This window comes from Apodemus sylvaticus, chromosome 9, assembly GCF_947179515.1.
Source record: "Apodemus sylvaticus chromosome 9, mApoSyl1.1, whole genome shotgun sequence".
Classification (NCBI taxonomy): domain Eukaryota; kingdom Metazoa; phylum Chordata; class Mammalia; order Rodentia; family Muridae; genus Apodemus; species Apodemus sylvaticus.
The window spans coordinates 65,067,771-65,090,348 of NC_067480.1; the positions used below are offsets into that span (position 1 = coordinate 65,067,771).

The following is a 22,578-nucleotide window of genomic DNA, read 5'->3' on the forward strand; positions in this document are numbered from 1 at the left end:
TTGGGATGACATGTGTTGACATCACACTTGGCCCGGTGAAAAGCTTGCCATTTGAGCATTGTTTGCTCTGCTCGTTATTTTTTTCTAGGTGGAAATGGACTTGTCATTGTCTCTAGAAATAGAGGCACCAATGTGTTTCTGAAATGGGCGTATATATGCAGAATACTACGATACTAAAATATTGTCTTAGATGAGATGCCATCTTATTAGCTCAGAGAAAACTTCTATAAGAGCAAAAGAACACAACCAGGGGAAGTTGGGGGGGGGCGGAATCTGGCTTTTCTTGAAGGCAAATCATTAGCGATAGCCACATTCTGAGAAGTTTCTCCATGTTGGTTCAAAGATGGAGGTTTCCTAAAACTAGAGTAATCCCTATTCTGGACTCATTTCTTATGTTCCTGACTCTGTTCTTTGCTGACATCCCTGAGGGCGGGCCTTGAGAGGTGTTGATCTATCCTGCCCTTCTTTCCCTTGCTAGTCACTATTCTTTGCTCTCCCCTAGCAGTGGACAATCTCTAGCCCAAAGGAAACTCTTCAATAGCCTGCCTCCATATTCTGTCCCGAAACTCTCCCAGCTTGTTAATAGGGGGCTCTGATTCTTACAAGGATGGTCCTGTGTAGGACCCCTTCCCCCCCACACACAATATTAGAAGCCCATGCTATCTTAAAGTTGCTTGTTCCTGTGTCTGCTCTGTCTTTCCTTCTGCCTGATCTTTTAAAGAAATATTCATTTTGAAACATTTGCCAGGCTCAAAGGAAGACAAATGGCACCCGTGATTTGCCCATATTTTGGCAGAGGGAGGGGTGGTCCGCAGGAGCAGGCTCGTCCCTTAAACAGCTACTGTGAAAAGCCACCTGGAGAGAGGAGGGGATGGCGGTTGAATTTCTAGATTGCTTTTTGGGAATACTGTATTGGTGTCATAGTTAGGGTTGCTATTGCTGTGAGTAGACACCATGACCAGAAGCACGTTGGGGAAGGAAGCCTTTTCATTTCTGCTGTTCTTCATCAAAGGAAAGCAGGACAGGAAGAATTCAAACCAGGAGCTGACAGAGGCCATGAAAGGGTGGGTGCCGCTGACTGGCTTCCTCCACATGGCTTGCTCAGCCTGCTTTCTTATCGAACCCAGGACCACTAGCGCAAGCTTGGTTCTAGCCCTCACACAGGAATCTTGAATTAAGAAAATGCCCCACAGGCTTGCCTACAGGCCCGAGGCATTGTCTCAATTGTGGCCCCCTCCCCTCTGAGGACTCGGCTTGTGTAAGGTTGGCAGAAGACCAGCCAGGACACTTGGATAAGGACAGAGCTAGAGTTAGAGAGGCAGTTGGTTGAGTTGTCGCACCATTCCAGAATTGCAGGTTTTGTTTCCACATTGGGTGGAAATACACCCAATGTGGAATACAGGCATTCTTTGCCTGTATTGTGTGTCAGTACCTCCCATCGATATTAAAAGGAAGTGGTATGCCATGATTATGCACTCACTAATAAGTGGATATTAACCTAGAAACCTGGAATACCCAAAACATAATCCACACATCAAATGAGGTACAAGAAGAAAGGAGGAGTGGCCCCTTGTTCTGGAAAGACTCAGTGAAGTAGTATTCGGCAAAACCAGAACGGGGAAGTGGGAAGGGATGGGTGGGAGGACAGGGGGAGAGAAGGGGGCTTACGGGACTTTCGGGGAGTCGGGGGCTAGAAAAGGGGAAATCATTTGAAATGTAAATGAAAAATATATCGAATAAAAAAAAAGAAAGAAAGGAAGTGGTATAGGCTCAGGGCCCAAGACCAAGCTCCAGCACAAAGGAGATTGATTTGTCTTAGAGGGAATAAGGGCAGGGAATAAGGGAAAGGGCGGGAGATAGAGGACATGGGGGAAGGAGAAGGGTTTAAGGGAGAAGGGGTATTTGTCCTGGAGTGGGGACAAAGGAAAATGGCAGTTTATAAGGCTAAAAGGGGAAACCCATATTAGGATGAAGTGTTTAATTTAATTGGGCATGTTAATTAGGTTAATTAGGCGCTTTTGCCTGCTGGAGTTCAATACTTTGATAGCTGGACTTTGCCTAGCCTCAGGAGGAGGAAGTGGCCAAATAAGGAAACAGACCTGGGGGGGAAGAGGGGGGGTAGCTTTAGGAAAGCAAGGTAGAGGGAACTGGGGAGAAGGGCAAGGCCTGCCAGAGCCAAGTGTGTCTCTTCAACTACTCACTGTAAATTCAGAATGAACCCTTCCAAGCGTGAGTAGGAGCAACTTTTCCTAATCTTCTATGGGAACTCTAAGAGCGGAACAAAATCACTTTAGTCTTGCCAGAACCCAGCAAGCCCCAGCAGTTTTTCAGTACCTCTGGGCCTGTTTTTCTTGTTAAATGAAAGGATGGTAAAACAGATGAGACAACGTCCATATTTTGAAGGTTTCCTGGGTGTATTTTGAGTTCACCACACTGTCTAATGAGTACCTGAAATAGTACTTGAGAACACTTGTAATACCTTTACCCACTACATTTAAATGTGAATACAAGTGTACTTCAGTCTTGAACTTAGAAAAATGTAGCTAGGATTGGGAGGTCATTAATCCTTCTAATCCTGGCATTTGAGACGCTGAGGCAGGAAGATCATCATAAAGTTCCAAGCCTGGGGTATAGAAAAAGATCTTTTCTTAAAAGAGGATATGTGCATGTGTCTGTACATATGTGTGCCTGGCTTATGTTCTTAGCACAAAATGCTAAAAGTGTAAGTATTATCATACATGTGTTCAAGAAGAAAATGAAACTGGATTTTCTACTAAAATGTTCAGCACGATTCGCATAGGTGAGACTCTTTAGTATTCCATCTCACTAGTGTTCTTGCTACTTGAGTCTTGTTTAGGTGTTTTAAGAGATGTATTTTTTAATTATGTGCATTTGTATGGATACGTGCACTTGAGAACAGGTGCCCATGGAGTCCAGAAGAGGATGTTGGCTCCACTGGAGTTGAAGTTACAGCTGAGCCACATACGGGTACTGAGACTGAACTTAAGTCCTTTGGAAGAGCACTTCACTGCCCTGTTTTGGTTTTGAGACGGTCTTGGCATGCAGTCCAGGTTGGCCTCACATTTACCATGTAGGCCAAGCTGGCCTTGAACTCATGGGGGATCCTCATGCCTCAGCCTCTGAAGTACTAGGGTTCCAGGGGTGTGCCACCACACCTGACTGAAACACAATGAATGAACACAACCAAAGAGAGATGCTCTTTGGTTAAGCACTGAAACTGTTTTAAGTCACTAGACTTATGTTTTCATCCATAGGCTGAATCAAGATGGAAGCCATGCCTCTTCTCAATGTGCCTTCATTGGTAAGAAAGGAGAATTTCTACCATAAACAAGAAATCTTGGCAATGGCAGACTTGCCACAACTGGTTGAAGTGAAATCTAAGATACAACAAAATATCTCATTCAGGAATTTGATTTCTTTCTTTCTTTCTTTCTTTCTTTCTTTCTTTCTTTCTTTCTTTCTTTCTTTCTTTCTTTCTTTCTTTCTTCCTTTCTTAAATAATTATTTGTTTTATGTATATGTTGCTGTTATGTATATGTTGTACTGTTGCTGTCTTCAGACATACCAAAAGAGGGCATCAGATCCCATTACAGATGGTTGTGAGCCACCATGTGGGTGCTGAGAATTGAACTTGAAACCTCTGGAAGAGCAGTTGGTGCTCTTAACCACTGAGCTATCTCTCCAGCCCCAGGGATTTGATTTCTAAAAGCAATTTCTTAACTCCACAAAAAAAGCGAATGGAAAATAAGTTATTAATCCCACTAAAACAGAATTTAAATCTCTACATTAAATCTAAAGTTATTACTAGACTATACCATGGCCGACAGAAAACAATGAAATGCCAAATGGTTGTCTCAAAACTGTATATATAAAGATGGGTTTGTTTTGGGAGGTGAGAGGCCCCTCCCATCTGTTTAACATGACTTACCATAAGTGCTCCAACAGAAATGGTCCTTAGAGGTGCACGCCTTTAATCCCAGCACTTGGGAGGCAGAGGCAGGCAGATTTCTAAGTTTGAGGCCAGCCTGGTCTACAGAGTGAGTTCCAGGACAGCCAGGGCTATACAGAGAAACCCTGTCTCAGGAAAAAAAAGAAACTAAAACAAACAAACAAACAGACAGAGATGTGAGTGGCGTGTCTACATCTTATGGATAAGATGGCACTTAAAAATTCTTTCAAACAGGCTCTGCCTGAGTGTCTGGTGAGGTTTGGGGACAGTTCAAGAGACCACACATGGCATAATAATCTGTGGAGATTTTTCCTAGTGGAAAGAACATATCGGTGGGTGGATTTCCGCCTTTTCAGTATTTCAGCAGTAGCTCTCAAGCACTGTTCATGCAATGTTACTGGATTTCTTTTTTCAGCGCCAGCCCTAATTTGCACTAGGAAATAAAGACAGCTGTTCCAATGGGCCCAGGAAAGCCTTGGCAACAGTATATTCCAATTATTGCCATTTTTTTTATCTCTGCATTCATCTGCCCATAATAATATCCCACAGTGGGAACTTCTCCCTCTAGAGGAATGCAAACGTAGATGGTACAAAGGCCCAATCCAGCAAAAATACCCACATCTCAGGAACATCTTCCTTCTTATTTCTACTTCCAGCTTCTTAAACACAATGCTCAGGGGAGCTTTTTCACTCCTGTAAGCTGTGTGTGTGCGTTTTAAATTTGCAAATCTCTTATGTGTATAGGAACATACTAAGTTCCTCACATCAGAAAGTATTGGCTAGTGTCAGAGAACGGCCAAGGCTCATTTGCTCCACCGTCCCCTGTGGCCTCTGCTCTTGGAGTTGTGGCTTTCAGAGCCATGCCAGGGATGCTGAGTCTCTACGATCACTCTTCAATATCACACTATCCCATTCTCGGAGCTAGGACTGAAGATGTACCAGAACGGCATCATCCTGTTAAGGAGTGACGCTTGTTCACAGTGCCCTTGACTAAGGACAGCTTCAGGTTTCTAAAACACGGAGGACACTTCGCCTTCTGCTAGTCAATGCCACTCCAACTCCACTAGGTTTTTTTCCAGCATGAGTTTATACTGATGAAACATTTTCTATATGACTTACAATTACTTCCTAAGGCAATTAAATGTTATTGTTACATATAAAATAAATAGGGTCGTTGTTTTCCTTTGTTTACTATTTGCCCTCTTGAAGAAAACAGAACATATCTGCCCATAAACACTGCAACCCTGCTTCATATTCCCCTGTGGTACCCCTGCCCTGTCAGGTAAGTTCTCAAGTTCAGAAAACCCCAGCACGCAGTTACCTTTAAAAGGAAATTCTGAATTTAGCTAGCTCAGCCTTGCAAAGCAGAGAATGGTCTGTGTGATTAGTGAGTCATAATTTAGAAGTGTTTTTAATTAAATTAATTTTTAAAAATGTGTGATTAGTAGGAAAGCCAAAGAAAGATATGGATTTCACTTTGGAAACCATCTGTTTCTCATTTATAAGCCCAGGAAAAACAACTGTAATATTAAAAGAATCAGAAAAACCCTCCAAGGTCTCTCATTATTCACTTCCAAAGGAACTCAGCCCAAGAGAGGGAAGCAGACAGTTCAATCTAAAAACAGTATTCATGCACACTTATGTAAGACAGTAATTTTAGGGAGACCTTATGGAAAATTGAAAATGAAACAATTAATTCTACAGACAGACCATACTGAGTCAACGGGAAAGCACACATATAATAAATAAGAAAATCACACAAAATTAGAAGGTGTTCATTTACTTCATAGAAACAGTTAATATTTTCCTCATATTTCCCCACTGAGAATGCCCATGCTCAATTCCCTATGGCTTTTCATAATTTTAGAAGATGAAATATTCCTATTTTCCATAATTAAAATTATTTACATGATTTGTCCATTTAATGATCATACTTGTCAGTTTTAATCCGTTTTCCTGTCATAACATCTGAAGATAGCTAAGAGTTATGAACGTCGCTTTTAAAGGTCTATATTATACAGTGACAATGTGGACACAAAACAACAGATGCAAAGAAACACAGGGCGGGGTGGGAAAGGTTGGCCTTTTCAACAAAAGGCGCTGCCTGCTGGGTATCCTCTGGGGGTGGCAGGGAAGGCAAACACAATCGTAATGCTCTGTACAATTAAAACATCAATTCCAACCAGACTAATGGCCTAAATGTCACAGGAGAACTTCTAGAAGAAGACACTGATAATCTCAGGTAAGCGAGTGTCTCTTAAACAGGAAACCAAGCTCTAGCCAGAGAGGAAGTAGCTGGTAATCAGGACTCCATTAAACAGAATCTCTGTCCACCAAAGGCCCTTATCTGGCAACAACCGACAAGTAACCACAGACTGTGAGAAGACATGTCATTACCAAGACCTCACCAAAACAAAGGAAAAACCAACAACAGGAAAACTGGTGAAAATGCTTAAATAGGGACTTTGCTAGAGGATCTAGTTGGATAATGCCGGCCAGGCAAGGAAGCTTTTTAGTGATCAGAAAACACAGATAACAAGCGGGGATCACCAGAGCCAGAATCAGAGGCTGCCACCACCGGGCTTGGCAGCCCTGTCACAGAGCAGTTTCTTGGGAAGTCAGCTTGAGAGTCACTACAGTTAACAGCTGTTTCCTCTGATCCAGCTGTTCTGAAGTAGTCAGTCTGTGCACACACCCACGTTTACAACAACCCATTGTACAGCAGCCAAGAGGTTAAAATGGGTTACACACACATACTCTCACAATCCCAGTCGTGTTGAGAGAAAGCAGCTCGGCATAAGATAGCATCTTACAAGATCTCACTTGAAAATGGGAAAGATTAAGGTATTAAAGACAAAATTTTCCATCAGTGGATGATTTTGAGTGGGGTGAAGTTTCTGGGTGCTGTATCCCAGAGCCTGTTCTGAGTGTGACAGGTTGTGGTTACTTCAATGTACACCTTTCACTGTGTACAGCATTCTAAGAACTACTTTAAGATAACACCTGGTTTATTAATTGGTGAAGAACTCTCATCTCCCAAAGGAAAAGAGAACCCCTAAAGTTAGGGAGAGCATAAAATAATTGATATATGGAGTTGATCTAGTGCCCTCAGGGTTGCCAGGGTATTTGGGTAAATAGGAGTTAAATTCATCCCTCATTTCAACACACTGAGAAACCGGTTTAGACTTTTGCTGAATTTTATGGAACTGAGCTGAGGGGATCTGGCCACCACCACAGCAGAAAAGTTAATGAGAAAGCATGATTATGGCTTCTGCTATGCTGTGACTAATTCCACATCATTTGGAAAATGATCTTCAAACCAGAAAGGAGATGGAGAAGATGTGCTTGAAAAAAGCCATTTTTCCTGTGTGGCTGTTGAGAGCAGACAGAAGTGCTGACTCCGGAGGAGTGCCTCCCGGGAGAGAACAGAAGAGTGACTTACAGTTGTTAGGATGAGATGCAGAGGCGGCAGCGACAAAGCAGAACCTCCGTGACTTATGGCTGCATTGCACCAGGACAGAAGAGCCAAACAGTTCTTCCCCTCTTTTCCCTTCCACTTGCCTATTCCTGTTTTAGTGAACTGAATGATGAAAAGAGTAACACCTACCTTAAACACACAGGCTTAAATACTCACAACACCTTAAGACACCTTAAGAGACTCACCAGGGAAGCCACTACGCCCGCCACCAAAGGGAAGACTTGTTACCTGAAACTTCACCAAAGCTATGAAATACCTTACCTATCATTTAAAAAGGGATTAAAGAATTATATTGTTCTAAAAGCATTTTAAGCTACGCTTTAATTATCAGAATATTCAATTCTCTGAGCTTTAGAGACATCAGCACATTACTGAAATGATATGAAAGTAAAAGTTCTTCACTGTCTTAGATTTCAGGAGAACCCTCAATAGCGAGATTACGCCTAGGACACAGAACATTTGGGCTACCTTTTGCCCTTACAATACAGACCATCACCCCTGGAGATACATCAGGGACATTCTAAAGGTCTGAAATACAGCAACCAGTTTTCTAGAGTGCATCTACGTATTTCCACATTCCTTCCTCACACAGTGGTTGGCAGCAAATTTGTCAAGAGTAACTCCGTTATACACTGCCCACAGTAGCAACTGTGCCTTGGGTACCTATTACCTGTTTTCCCAGCACATGTATTAGTAACTCCCAGGAGTCATTTCAGGGCGGGAGAAACTTCTGAGTGATGCTCAGGAACAAGCTAGGGCTATGTGGCCTGGACAGGGTGTCTCAGAATTTGAGTCTCACTACTTGGAAGGGAGATACTTTCTCATTCCAATGCAGGGAATTAGTGACATTCCTTAAAGAGCCCAGTGACAGTCATGTGCTGATCTCTGCACACTGACAGCCATGTGCCAACCTCTGTACAGACAATCGAAGTTTTAAGTTTCGAAACAGGGCCTTCATTGCTGGCCTCACACTCACAGAGACCCAGTGGCCTCTACCTCAAAGTGCTGGAATTAAAGGTATGCACTCCTACACTTGGCAGGAGAAGGCTGTGAAATATAGAAAGTCGTGTATGGATACAAAGTGACGCCAGTGGTTTCCTTGGTGGTTCTCAGAATTGAGACGCAGTCAACTCCAGGACTGAGGGGTTAATACTCTAAATCAAAAATTTCTGAATATTTACTCTCATCAATTACTTTCATCGTCTCATGAACTGAGATTACTCTCCACCTTCATGCTCAAGGAAGCAAGGTTTTTCTACCATGAAAAGGCACACTTCATACAGAGTGAGTTCTGTGACCAAAAGAACTTGATAGAGCAATGTAACAGAAGGCATATGCAAAATATCCCCCTAGTTTCCATATAGATATGGTCTTGGAATTCTGCTCACAGTGCTGTTCAAGACTAAATAGAAACTCTTCACCTTTGCTGAGTGCTACTGTTGCAAAGCACCACCACAGTGAGCAATCTGGAAATGTGGTGGGAAAATTTACCAAGCCGAGTCATACCACGGGCCCACTGCAACTGGAGAAGACAGTATGGGACACCTCACAGGAAAGGACTGTGCCATTGTAAAGAACTTGTTCCCTGTGGCATCCCTGCTAGAAGGCAAGAACAACAGTCCATGGGCATATGAGCTTGGCATCTGTCAACTGAGACAGAATTACACACTCTCCTTTGAAGCAAACAATGCAGAAGCAACTGAAAGGCTAACCTTTGGTAGCAGAAACTGGTGGTTTAACAAATGGACAGTTGGTAGCCTTTCGAACTGACCAGGGCTTTGAATGTTGTAAGTATAGTTAGTTAATTGTAAGTATATGCTTTCAAAATATCAGTGATTAGTCCCAAGTGTCCATTTACCAATAGCAGGAATTATGAATTTACCTACTTTCAGAACTGTAAAAAATGATTATCTCATCTTGTACCAATAAACACAAAGACTTCTGAGAATTTCTTTATCAGAACTTTTTTTTTCTTTTTAAGTACAAAAATCAAAAGAAAATCCCCAGAACTTTTTCATTGACTAATAGTGGTACAAAAAGATTAGTGGAAATCTGTTAACACAGAGACCATATAATACCTGACTGGAAAACCTTTCTGTGACACATTACTTTGACACTAACATATGAAAATAGCTTGAGATACAAAAATACAGTTGTGATCCAGCAAATGGCATCAAATTAGAACAATTTTATTATCAACATAATCCCAATGTATATACATTATCCTCCCAAATAAGAAACAATTTAATTCCAGAGTTTAAAATGTGGCTTCCAAAATGAATCCTCATTGTAAATTTTGAAGAAAAAACAAAAAGCGCTGAAAACTAATTCTAACTTAATTTTGATTTTTTTGACTAAAATACACACCTTGTACCAATCAGCTCTCTCATACAAAAAAATGCATATTATAAATAAAACTTTCAAAAGTGATCTTGGATGTTTTATTGCACATCAAAGAGAAGAAGATCTGCCAGTCTGAATGGCCCTTAGCCTCTTCTTATCATGCAGTTTCAAAAGCTACTGACTCTGGGTGGATTCACTGTGGACATCTAGGTGACTCTGGGTGGATACACTGTGGACATCTAGGTGACTCTGGGTGGATACACTGTGGACATCGAGGTGACTGGGTAGATACACTGTGGACATCCAGAGTCCTATCTCATGCATCTCTGGAACTGGAACAATGTATTCTATAGCCCTGCTTCAGTTACTTTTTCTAAAGTGAAAACAACTTCTATTTTCTTTCTTTCTTTCTTTCTTTCTTTCTTTCTTTCTTTCTTTCTTTCTTTCTTTCTTTCTTTCTTTCTTTCTTTCTTGACTTCTGTATTCTATCAGAAGGTAATTATAGGGGATCTGAATCAATAAATGTGTATGTCTAAATGTTGGTTTTCTCTTTTTCATATATATGTATGTATGTATGTATATATATACACACACCCCTAGAGGAATTCTACCCAATCATCTATCTCCAATCCAATCCTATCAGGACAGTTCTACTCAATCACCTATATCCAATCTGCCCAGGACCCCTGCTTCTCAGTGAGTGTACTATTTAAGTTACACTACTGGGTTCCTACCAGTGCCTGTCATTTACAGTTTCATTTAAGCGAACCTCTTCAGCCTTCTTAGCTGTTGCTTCTCGGGCACAAATCAGCCAGAAGGCAACAGATTTAAAAATAAAAATCTCCAAGTAAGTTCAGCACAGTGCCCAGCAAAAAGCAGGCATTCAATAAATATCTGATAACTGTCTGTAAGCCCTCCTCCTACGCTGACATGTACTAGTGATTTATGGGTAATATATGGGTTTACGGTACACCAGTCTAAGGAGAAAACACATAAACCATGGAAACAGACACTGTTAATGTCTATAAATCTGCCCAGGACAGAATGTGGACTTAAGAAGGAACTATTCTGATAATTAAAATCATTAGTCAAATTCTTTTAATTTTGCCAAAAGGACTCTATAACAGCTAGCCTTTGGCAATTCCCAAACATACAGTGAGCCCCAAATAAAACAAAATAAAATTGCACTGTTACGAGGAAACAAGTCCGTGAGAGCAGAGAGGAAGCCTCACTTAAGGGACAGCAACTTCAAGGAGTCTGTTGTTCTTTCGTTTGCAGGTTGGCACGCTCCCATTTTTCTGGTTGCCTTGAATAAACTTCACACACACTTTGTCCTGTCTGAACTGGACCAGGAACCTAGAAGAGAAGCAAACACGCTCAGGCACACACAATGGTGGCAGTCTTAGCTCTCCCTTTCTATAATAGTCGCTGACTGCGGCAGGTATTTATTAACCCTTTCCATCCCATGGCTGACGAGAACTGACTGCAGTTCGCTCCCACATGTCATCAGCTAGCTCCAAGAAAAGGAAGCTCACCACTTGAGGCCAGTAAGATAAGGCGAGCTGACAGTAATTACTTGGTGTTTCAGTGGGGGCATCAAGTAACTGTATGCTAACAGGCTGTAATCTGCTTTTCCTCATTTTTACATGGCAAAAAAACTGTGAAGGGTCAAATGAAATGTTCAGCAAATCAAACACATGAACTACAGAGAACAAAGCCATTCACACGCGCCCTAAGCCGGTGATCCTCTCACCCCATATCCTAATTAGCCATCAGGGGCCATTTTACCATGGTCCCCTGGGGGGTCGGGGGCAAAGATAGCATACACACGAGTGCATTCCTAAGTGACTTATCTAACAGGCATGTGGCAATCCACAGCCACAGCAAGGATTCACGGCTCTGATGTATATATCAGCTCCAGTTAAAAGGCCATGTTTTATAAATACCATCTCCTGGGGTGAAATGTGGCACAGGCCTCTAATTCATACACTGTTTTATTTGTGTGTGTTCATGTGCATGCTTGTGCAGGTGCACCGCCAGCCCTGCGTGCAGTTCCCGTGTGTCCTTATCCACCTAGCTCTTGGAGAAAAGGTTTCTTACTAGAACCCACAGCCCACCAATTACACTAAACTGGCTGAGCAGTGAACCCCAGGGGTTCACCTGCCTCCTCAGCACTGGGATTACAAGTATGAGCCATCCAGCTGTTCTAGGTAGGTGCTGAGTTCAGGGCTTAGCCCTTGTCAACATTTTTCTGACCAAGGTAGGTCTCTATCCCTTTACACTGGCTGGTTTTGTGTCAACTTGACACAGGCTGGAGTTATCACAGAGAAAGGAGCTTCCGGTGAGGAAATACCTCCATGAGATCCAGCTGTGGGGCATTTTCTCAATTTGTGATCAAGGGGAGAGGGCCCATTGTGGGTGGTACCATCCCTGGGCTAGTAGTCTTGGGTTCTGTAAGAGAGCAGGCTGAGCAAGCTAGTGGAAGCAAGCCAGTAAGAAACATCCCTCCATGGCCTCTGCATCAGCTCCTGCTTCCTAACCTGCTTGAGTTCCAGTCCTGACTTCCTTTGGTGATGAACAGCAATGTGGAAGTATAAGCTGAATAAACCCTTTCCTCCCCAACTTGCTTCCTGCAGGAATAGAAACCCTGACTAAGACATCCCTCAATGTTGTAAAAGGACAACAGTTGACCTTTAAAACGGGTTCTTGCTTTTCAACTCAAAGTACTGCAAAGAAAACTGTGATTCTACATTCTCCTGTCTGGGATACTTCTCTAGTATATATATTATTATTATTTTCTTTTTGAGACAAGGTCTCATTATGTAGCCGGGGATGGCCTGGACCTCACTATGTTTATTTGGTCAGCTTTGACCTCCCAAAGTTACAAGGTGTTATGATTAAAGGTGTGAGCCAAAGTGCATGCTTGGCTACATATGTAATTGCATTTGTGTGCCTCAGAAAAGCTTTCAAATTTAAAACAGTAATCTCTACTTTCTTCAAGCTCACTGGGCACAACTAAGATTCACTTGCGAAATAGTCATAGCTAAATGTATTGTATACCATGAACCACACTGTTCTTGGTCATGTACATGGACTTAGCTTTAAGACAATTGGGGAGAGGTTAACTAATACAATTTATTTCCATTTCATAGAAGAGCAACCTGAAAAGCATTCTCCAGCCAACAAGAATATGGATATGTTATTTCACAGTGGTAATGGCATCCAGAATTTCAAACGTAAAAGGAGCCTGGGTTAGTTACTGTCATGATGTCATGTTGAAATGTTCACATTCTGCAAGTTATGTTAAGTGCAGTCTACACACAGGACTGGCTGTTTGGGAGCTTAGGAACTTTGACACAGTGTAGTCTCTTCGTGACTTCAACTCTCATTTTCCCATCCATATCAATTAGCAGGTAAGAGTAAGCCAATTTATTCACAATGACCAGAGAAGCCAGGTTTTTTTTTTTGTTGTTGTTGTTGTTGTTTTGTTTTAAGCAACTACTTCTGCTTCTGCAAAGGCTATGAGGAAGGGCATAGTCTCCGAACTGCATGGTGTTCATGACACACACACTACACATCTGGCAATGGGCTGGAGTCGAGCCATGTAGGGCTGGAAATACAGGACAAGCCACCTCTTTCAGAGCCTGAAAAGTCTCTGTCAATTGGAACAGCTCCATTACGGAATTTCTAAGGCCTGCTTGGGAACACCAGGGGCATGAGAGAGACTGCCTGGAAACTCTTCTCCAGGCTTTTTGGAGTGTCTAGGTGGATATGAGAGGCACCATCCACTGATCTACTTTCATCAGACCAACCATTAGGAAATACAGTATAATAGCCTTTTCGGTTATTATAATGGTATCAAATAAACTGTCTTTCATGTGGTGACCTTGTAAATAACTCAGAAGACTACTTACTTAAACGCCTGTGACATCTATAATGTCACATACTCTCTGGATGGGCAGAGCAGGGTTAAGTCATTAACTTAACACTAGCATTCCCAGGTGGGGACAGCCAACTGAGGGACCCTACTGTTGACCACAATTGAGAAACACAAACATACTCTCCCCTCAAAGCATCTGTGCGCATGGGAAGAAAGCAGATTTCAGAAGCTCAGACAAATTCCATACTAAAGAAAGATTTTCAAGTTTTGCCAAAGAATTCTTCTTTTTCCCCCAAGTGCACTGTTACTAATTTTCCCTAAAAGCATCAGTCTTAGAACAGCAGTGAGGGCATTGCTCAAGAGCAGAAACCCCTCAGGGTCTGGACTTAGGGGTAAGCTCGTCTTTCTATGACTATGCGGCTACTGTATCAGGTGGTAAGGGGGTGGTGTAGGTCAGTATGGCCTTGCCCTTGCAGCAGTCCTTCTGCCTCTGCCCATGAGTCCTGGGAATATAAGCAGGTAGGTGCCAATCATCTTGCCTTGGAAAAATTCTTAATTTAAAAATAAAACCTTCTTGGGACATTAGTATCCAAAATTAAAATGTGGATGCAAAGATTTTTAAAAGGGAGCAAATTTCACATTTACACCAGTCTTAGCATTACTTACAAACTGTGTCAGTGTGAAATGCCTTTTCTATAACTCCGGTTATCAATGTATGAAGTGAAGGTTATTCCCAGTCTGACTCAGAACCACTCCTGCTGCTCACAAGGCCTTTCCTCAATATGCATACATGCAGCATGCAGTGCCACGGCTGGGCCCGAAGAGGCAACCTGCTCACACCTCTCCCGTCTTACCTCCCATCGCACTCCTCCTATCTTCTGCTCACACCCTAGCTTAAGCAGCAGCACCTTGCCCTAGACAGCCTATCCGTTCTATCCTAGCCTCTCACTCACAGTAACTACCCACACTGTAGCAAAAGCCATCCTTCAAAAACAGGCAAGGCCACAGCTATGCTCAAACCCCCACATAGTAGTCTTTATCATTTTCAGCAAGAGCTCAACTCTAAGTTTAACCAAGCTCTGTATAACTGGACTCTACCTTTTTCTCCCGGATCTCTCTGCCATCGATTGCTCTTGTCTGAGAACCTTTGGCTCTGTCGCCTGTTTGTGCTGTATATCACCTTCCTGCCTTACTATCTGGGTTGCTCTCTTAATTACAGCAGAGGAGTCTCCCCAATCTCTCTGTCAAAGTGACACCCTACCTCTGCTTTCTTTTTCTGTTCTACGAGCCAAAATCATGTTACCTGCTGATTATTTTTCTTTTATACACACACACACACACACACACACACACACACACACACATATATGTCTGTATAAGGCTTTGGTTAGTGTCACCTAGGGTCGATCCTTTGTCAGCCACACATACTGGACATTCACTGCTACCTAAAACAGTTGGATAAGCCTGGAGAACCAAACTGCAACAGTAAAACTCAAAGTCCAAAAGCATACTACACAATACGTGGACGTACTCATCGGAAATCTCGATATTGAGTTTCTGTTTAGTTTGGCTGAGAGTCGTGCGATACAGCTTGGTCGCCATTTCAATCAGGTGGTCACTGCTGAAGAGAAAGTCCCCTTTACTAGCTGCTTCTGAACCCTGAAAGACAAGACAAGGGTTAGGAGGAGGATGGGAAGCTTTGCAGGGTTGCTTCCTAAGATCTCAGTCACAGGGGCACATCCCCCCAGATGAGCAGTAAGGACAAGCCTGGGACATTGATACAAGCTCCTGTTACCCAGAGGCAGTCAGTGGACCAGAGCAGTGTTCTACTGCAGATCCCCTGGATAAGAAGTCATAAGATTCCTTTGTGGTAGGTTTGGAAGAACAACGGCCCAACTTATAACTCATCCTCAAAGCACACTGTTCAGAAACCATTCAGTGATTTGGTTTTTAAAAGTAACAACAGGAACCAGTTCGACGGCTTAGTGGGTAAAAGCTCTTGCCATGAAGCCTGGCAACCAGAGTCTGAAACCTGGAACTGACATGATGGAAAGAAAACTGACTCCCACAAGTTGTCCTCTGACTTCTACAAATACACATACAATAAATAACTGTAAACAAAAACAATTTTAAAAAAAGCAATCTCTTTTCTTTCTTTCTTTCTTTTTTAAAAAAATAGAACTAACAACAAAAATATTTCAAACAAATACCCAGGGCACCCTAACTTCAGGTGCATAGGAACCACTAGGGAACTTAAATCCACAAGAATTCTCGTGTGCATAGACTAGGCCACAGCTAGAGGCAGCAGTTCACCAAACTCCCAAGCTGGTTTTGTGTGTAACGGGCTGAGAACAGCTGTTGTGAGATTTGACATGTTTCCATTTAGATTTAGATCTACGGTGGGGTCGACAGTAAGGTAAGCAAGCCTTTGTGTCTTTTCTGTATATGACTGAGAGATGCAAACATTTATTAGGTACTGATGAGTACAGGACAATCATTCTGTTAAGCATCTGTGTGCATTGTACATAAAGCCTCCTATCCATGTTATGAAGTAGATGCAAATCTGAAGATTAATGAGGAGCTAAACATAGCATTGCTCCAGCCATCAAAATAATAAATTTAGTGCCTATATTTTAACCTCAATTTGAGGCAGTGACAATGTAGGTTAAAAAAAAAAAACAAAAAACAGTGGACAATGTTTTACTGTAGTTGTAGCCTTCGATAAACCACCAGTTAACAATGGATAAGGAGAAAGATGACATTTTTAAATTGGCATACAGAATAAATACCAGAAGAGACATCATTTGAAATGTCTTTACATTTTCATGTATTATTTCCAGAAGTCAAGTGAGCAAGCCGATCAAAGTGTAATTCAATTACTGAAAAACAATGCCCGAGAGTGTAGAATGTGGGTGAATATAGCCAAATTTTAATAGGAGTGTGAGTGGCGGGCCTAGTCAGGGGGGAGCATCTAGTCAGTAGCTGAGAAATCGGATGCATGAAGGCGCCTATCCTTCAAGTCACCAGGTGAAGCTTACCTCCTTGAGATGGACTGCAAAGAAACCATCGTTCTGTGAACTCATGGAGACCTTGGTCACATCCACCAGGGGGACCTCGGACTTGATCTGCCCAGACTTTTGGTCAGCAAGGAGAAGGTTATTGTTTGTTAAGAGGAAAATCCGAGATGTGCTCTGAAATAAGAGAGAGAAAAAAAGTATGGAACAATGACCCAGAACATTCCAAAATGGCCCATAAGTATAAACCTTTAGCTATTTCTAGAAATATATACTGTACTCTGCTGCCTTTCAGCAAGCATACCTATGTAAACTGAGACACATAGGAATAATGAATTAAGACTTTTTAATGTATGTGTGCATGTGTATGTTTGTGTCTACAGGTATACACGTGTGGAGCTCAGAGGAGGATACTGGGTGTATTCTAACTTCCCCCACGTAGTCCCTTGAGAGGATCTCTCAGTGGACTGGGACCTCTCTGTTTCAGCCAGGCTGGCTAGACCACAAGCTCCCAGGCTCGCCACCCTCCAGTGTGGGGTTATAAGAGAGCACACTACACACCCAGCTCTTTTATGTTGAAGCTTGGGATTTTAACTCAGGTTGCTCTCCTTACAGAGTCATCTCCCCTGCTCTCAGATCTTCAATTTGTAAGAATTTCAGAGAACAGAAATTTACATTTAAAGGTAAGGAGTGAGTGATTCCTCTACAGTCTACTCTGCTAGAAGGGGAAATGCAAATTGTATAATTCAGAAACAAGAGCGGGACTCTTTCGGGCCACAGGAAGAGTGTTAGCATTTTTACCTTCCCATTAGCCCGGTTAATTTTGTTCACAACCTCAGCAATAATGATCTTCTCTTCAATGGCATCTTTGAGTTTCTTATACTTTGGGTTCTTGTTGATTTCCAGGTAAGCTCCTTGGAATGGTTGCCCAACACTAAAGGAAATAAAAATTCTTGTGTCTTAGAAATGGTTTCAAGCAGAAACACCCAATGACAGAAGGAGATAGGTCAGGTCATCTTAAGGGATAGTTAAAAACTTTATGAATGTGACTTCAATGTATTTACACATCGCACAGGCACCTGTATTAGACTTAAGTTAGAAATGAAGCCTGAAACTTAGGTCAAATGGTTTTTGATGCAGCAGTGGAGGTTGGTTGGTTCATAGGGCTTTGATAAAATTCTCACATGTACCGAAAACCGACTAGGAGAGAAACCACTACTCACTCTGCCACAGGCAGAGTCAAGCATGTGGCCATGTGTGCAGGAAAGGGAGGGGAGGACACTCTCATCTGTAACAGAAAGCTGACAGCCGCTCACACAGTGTGCACCAACACACGTAAACAATGTAAGCCAACGAGAAAGGCCAGCATCATTACCATCACCTGCTCTGAGACAAATGTCATTTTCTTACAGAGAAGAAGAAAGTCAACCTTCTGGGAAGGACAGATCTAGGACTTGACAATCACATAAGAAAAAAAAAAAAACCCTATCTTGTACTTGATTTTCCAATGGAACTCTGGAGACTCATGGCCAGCTTACTAGGATGGGCCTGGAGGTGACAGGCGCTCAGGCAGAGCCAGAGCCGTTTGCTTCTGCTGAGAGGTCAGTTACATGCAGTTTCCTCGGAGACCCTGTGACTCCCTCAGGGCAGTGTTAAAAAGGCACCAAGAAAGAGATTGCTGGCCCACGGGATTTACAGCTTCATTTTGAGTTTCTTCCTGGAAACTCAGCACAGAAGACTTGAAATGCTTGGAGTGTGGGTGGAGGCTCAGGGAAGAAAAATCCAGTAGGTGGCCAGCTCTTTGCAGCTCCCAGAATGCTAGAGGCTGACAACGCCCTGCAGGGCTGCTTCACAGCACAGGGAGGCGAATTCTTCCCCACGTCCCACCAGTGAAGTGAGTGGGCCATCTTCTCAGACATAACTCCCCAGAAAGGATTTGGTTAGAAGTTAGCTTTCTTTGTGTTCATAGTTCATCATGTTTTTAATAATAAAAAGTGTGAAGAGCCTAATTTTAGTATGTTTCCTTAGTAATATAGTCTATGTGTCCCCCGCTTATTTCTGGAGTCTTCTATGGGAAGTGTTTAAGTTTGCTATCTAATTTAAGGATGTATAAAGATCAGCTGCTAAAGAAAGCATACAGCTTTGCCATTGGTTTAGTCTGCACATAGTAGGCACATTAGATGGTTTTGGATTTAGTCACTGTGTTTGACTTAAGCATCCAAAAAGCTAATGGAAGAAACTATAATTCAAAATATTCAGACGCAAAGGGCCTGGCAACCCTGCTCATTTAATACCTTTAAAAGGAGACTTCAAATGTATATGCAGCTAGAAATAATAGATGTACATGAAATATGATTTATTTCCAGATCTTTTTTTTAGGCAAAGCTACAAGTCACTGGAGATACTGATATGAAACTACACAACCTACTTGTTTGTAAAGACCAGATGAAACAGGAATGTGGGGAGACAGATGAATGTAGGATACAGGGTCATATTTGCACATACCAAGTCCTTCATCAAGGTCTGGACTGGTTAAATTTGCAATATATTTATTCTTTTCTTGAGTACATGGTGTCCAAACAAATGAACTGAACTTTTGAACAGGCCACTGGGGTTATGACCAGCCATTTAGCAAACTAAGGACAGCATGGGCCCACGCTTATGTAATAAGCGGGGTAATGAACTGTCTGCCTCAGGCACTGACCTTACAAATGTTTCTGATCTGACTTGATATTGGCAGAAAGATTCCAAGGGTGATTACTGTTCAATGTGTGTGTGGGGGGGAGCCTTGAAAACAGGGTCCTACACCGACAATCATTTGCATGATCTCTTATTTACTCAATGATTTAAGCTAAGGTCACCAGAGCAAAACTAACAACTGTAATCCTTATACATTCCATGGAAGCTGCTGCCCAGTGTCAGGTGCACTTATATCCAATGGCTTCTGAAGTCATTCACAAAGCTAAGTATCAGTCATCTATTACTAGGATTAAACTCCATTAGAAAAGATGCAGCCACATTCGAGAAAACAATGAATAAACACTGGCATTTTTGAGTCAGCACAACTATACGTACCTAGAAGGATATAAAGCCTTCTTGTCTTTGAAGAGTTCACTGGCCTCTAGCTTCTCTTCATAAATAAGTTTCCTCTGGTCTGTGAACTGATCCCTATACTTTTTACACTGTGAGATATAAGAAAAACATACACAAAGAATCACTTACACAAATAAATTCCCACTTGCTTTTTTGTTTGGTTTGTGAGACTGGAAAGGGCCTCGCTGTAGAGCCATGGCTATCCTGAAATCCCTCAGTTGGCTTTGAACTCACAGAAATCTGCCCACCTCTGCCTCTCAAGTTCAGGGAGTAAATTCAATAGGAAAATGTTATGAACCATTTGTATTGCAGAATCTGGGATGATTCCTCAAAATATAACAGAGTCTAAGTGGCCTGTGCCCAGGAAGTCTGGATTCTTTCTGCTACAGTGTAAATCCCTAAGGATCTCCGTGCCTGAGGCTGTCATTCCTGAACATAGACTCACAGGAAACAGCACTGTATGGCACAGTACAGCTATCCTACGCAGATCTGCACGCCCCTCCCCTCTAACCCAGAAGTGTGCACTCTTACTTTTTAATCCTACTGTTTTCATTTTTAAATGCTGGCAGTGGCTGGACTTGTCTGGAGACATTGGAAGCCCAGCACTTTGGAGACTAAGGCAGAAACAGTATGAATTCAAGGCCTGCCTGGGCCACACAACAAATTTGAGGTCAGCTTGAATGAGACCCTGCCTCAAAAACAAACAAGCACAGACATAGGATAGGAGTCCTCTACTAAGCTGATTTCATGACCTACAATTTATGTTATGGACAGTCTGAACACTGATGTCTCTTTTTAAATTTATTTTTACTTCATGTGCATTGGTGTTTGCCTGCATGGATGTGTGAGGGTGTTGGATTCCTAGGAACTGGATTTACAGACAGTTGTGAGCTGCTATGTGTGTGCTGGGAATGCAACCAGAGTCCTCTGGAAGATCAGCCAATGCTCTCAAATGCTGAGCCATCTCTCCAGCCAGAAAAACCAATGCTTAAATCCCCCCTACTACCACTTTATACTGTGCAAGAGGAACCTGGGAATCCCTCAACTCTGACCCTGAGGATAAAGCGCAGGAGGAAAGGGCTGATCAGGGGAGTGGGGACAGAGTTTTCAAGGAATTGGATAGCAGTTACGGTACTGCCTCCACTGAAATTGCTCTAGGAAGAATTGAGGGCATCATGGTGTCTCTCTCAAGGACAAGGCTCCCTTCAGGACTGAACAGCTCTCTCACCCAGCTCCCACGTGGCCACAGGAGGAAAGGGGAAGCAGAGACAGTACACCCAACATTAGCAACTCCTGCTCATAAGTTTGTAAATGGCCTCTGTGTCAGACTCAAAGGGGAAGCTAAGGAACTGAGGGACTGTTAAGTCTGCTACAGAACAGAATTTGGAACCCATGAATCATCCTAATCAGCAATAATGTCCCTCTTACATGTGACCAAGGGGAGAACTGTCTGGAATATACAGCCACTCACTAGTCATATCCACAAGCCTTTCTAATACTGATTTGTAACATCTAACAACCACAGACATTCAACATTCCGTATAACAACTAAGTTATTCACAGAAAGTCTTGCTACAAGAAGAGGCAACGCCAAGGCGCCCACTCCCGTAGGAAGGTTGGTCAGCAATGGTATCTGTCCCCCACTGCACCTGAGTTCCCACAGGTCCACACGGTCCAAAGCTCTGTTCCCATAAGAACCTCATAGTACTAAAATATAAGGCAAGATACAACAGATTTTTCAGCCTCCCCTAAGTTAGGACAGAGGAAGCTTTGTCCTTGAGGGCCTGCAATGCCCACTTTCTGGCCCGAAGTGTGTCTGTTAAACACATGTATTGGTCTATGTGTTTAATAAATCTAGAAAAGTAAATGCATTCTAATTAGTAGGATTTAACTACCTTGTCTGAAGATCTTCAAAAACAATGATTTCTATCTCCTGCAGAGAGGGAAACAAGAGAACCCCCAACTACCTGAACCACCTGGAAGGTGAAAGAAACCCAAGCTGACTGCATCAGGAGTGGCCGGCACAGGCGTTATCTCAGCTCCTGCTGGAGCTCTCACAGAAAGCCAAGTACAGCGGGAGGCTCCGTCAGGGCAGAGTCCACAGACAGCCCTTGTCAAGGTGACAGATGTGTTGCGATCTGACTTTACATAGCAGCCTTCAAACACTTAAACCAAGAGTAACCTTGGAAAAAAAGGGCACCATCACATAGTTTACCCTCCACAGGTGGAAGATCCTTTTTAACTCCTTGTGAGTCGAATCCAAGAACAGGAAAGGTCTTGATGGCCAATTTTTGTCTATTGGTGACAAGGAAGGCATTTTATTTTTCATTTCCAACAAGTATTTTTGCACCTGTATTGGGGTTGACAGAAAATACCCGATGAGGAAAATACACCGGAAAGATGGTATGATGCATATTCGTGATCAACCGGACCAGTCTTTAAAAGAATTGATCAGTTTTAGTCAACAATATTGTATATCTCCTTTGATAACTCTATTTAACTCTTTCATGCCTTCTAGGGGACATCAAATACTTATCAGGAAAAAAGACTACAGATACAATTATCCCATTAACACGGGTTAACACCACAGTAGAGCTGCTCTGTTCAACAGGAAGCCACTCACAGGATGTAGCTACTTACACTTACATTTTAGGGAACTCTGAGTCAACAGTAAGTCCCTCAGTCACAGTGGTATATAAGCTATGTGTGGCTAGTGGTCATTCTCTTAAAGTTACAGAATACATTTGTCATTGTAGAAAGTTTTGGATGACCTGATACTACAGAACAAAAATGGTCCCTA

At 42.5% G+C, this 22,578-nt stretch overlaps 1 protein-coding gene across 3 annotated transcripts in view; it reads right to left on the minus strand.

Moving 5' to 3' along the window:
- Positions 1-9,616: 9,616 nt before the first annotated feature.
- Myo1b (myosin IB) overlaps positions 9,617-22,578 on the minus strand; it is a 164,097-nt gene continuing 151,135 nt past the window's right edge. For all 3 annotated transcript variants that reach the window (XM_052192679.1, XM_052192681.1, XM_052192680.1), the window contains 6 exons: positions 21,994-22,128; positions 19,761-19,867; positions 17,487-17,619; positions 16,710-16,862; positions 15,203-15,330; positions 9,617-11,147 (listed from right to left, as the gene is read on the minus strand). In XM_052192679.1, coding sequence (XP_052048639.1) covers positions 11,024-11,147; positions 15,203-15,330; positions 16,710-16,862; positions 17,487-17,619; positions 19,761-19,867; positions 21,994-22,128 — 780 coding nt within the window. In that variant the 3' untranslated portion in view covers positions 9,617-11,023. The remainder of the gene's footprint in view (positions 11,148-15,202; positions 15,331-16,709; positions 16,863-17,486; positions 17,620-19,760; positions 19,868-21,993; positions 22,129-22,578) is intronic.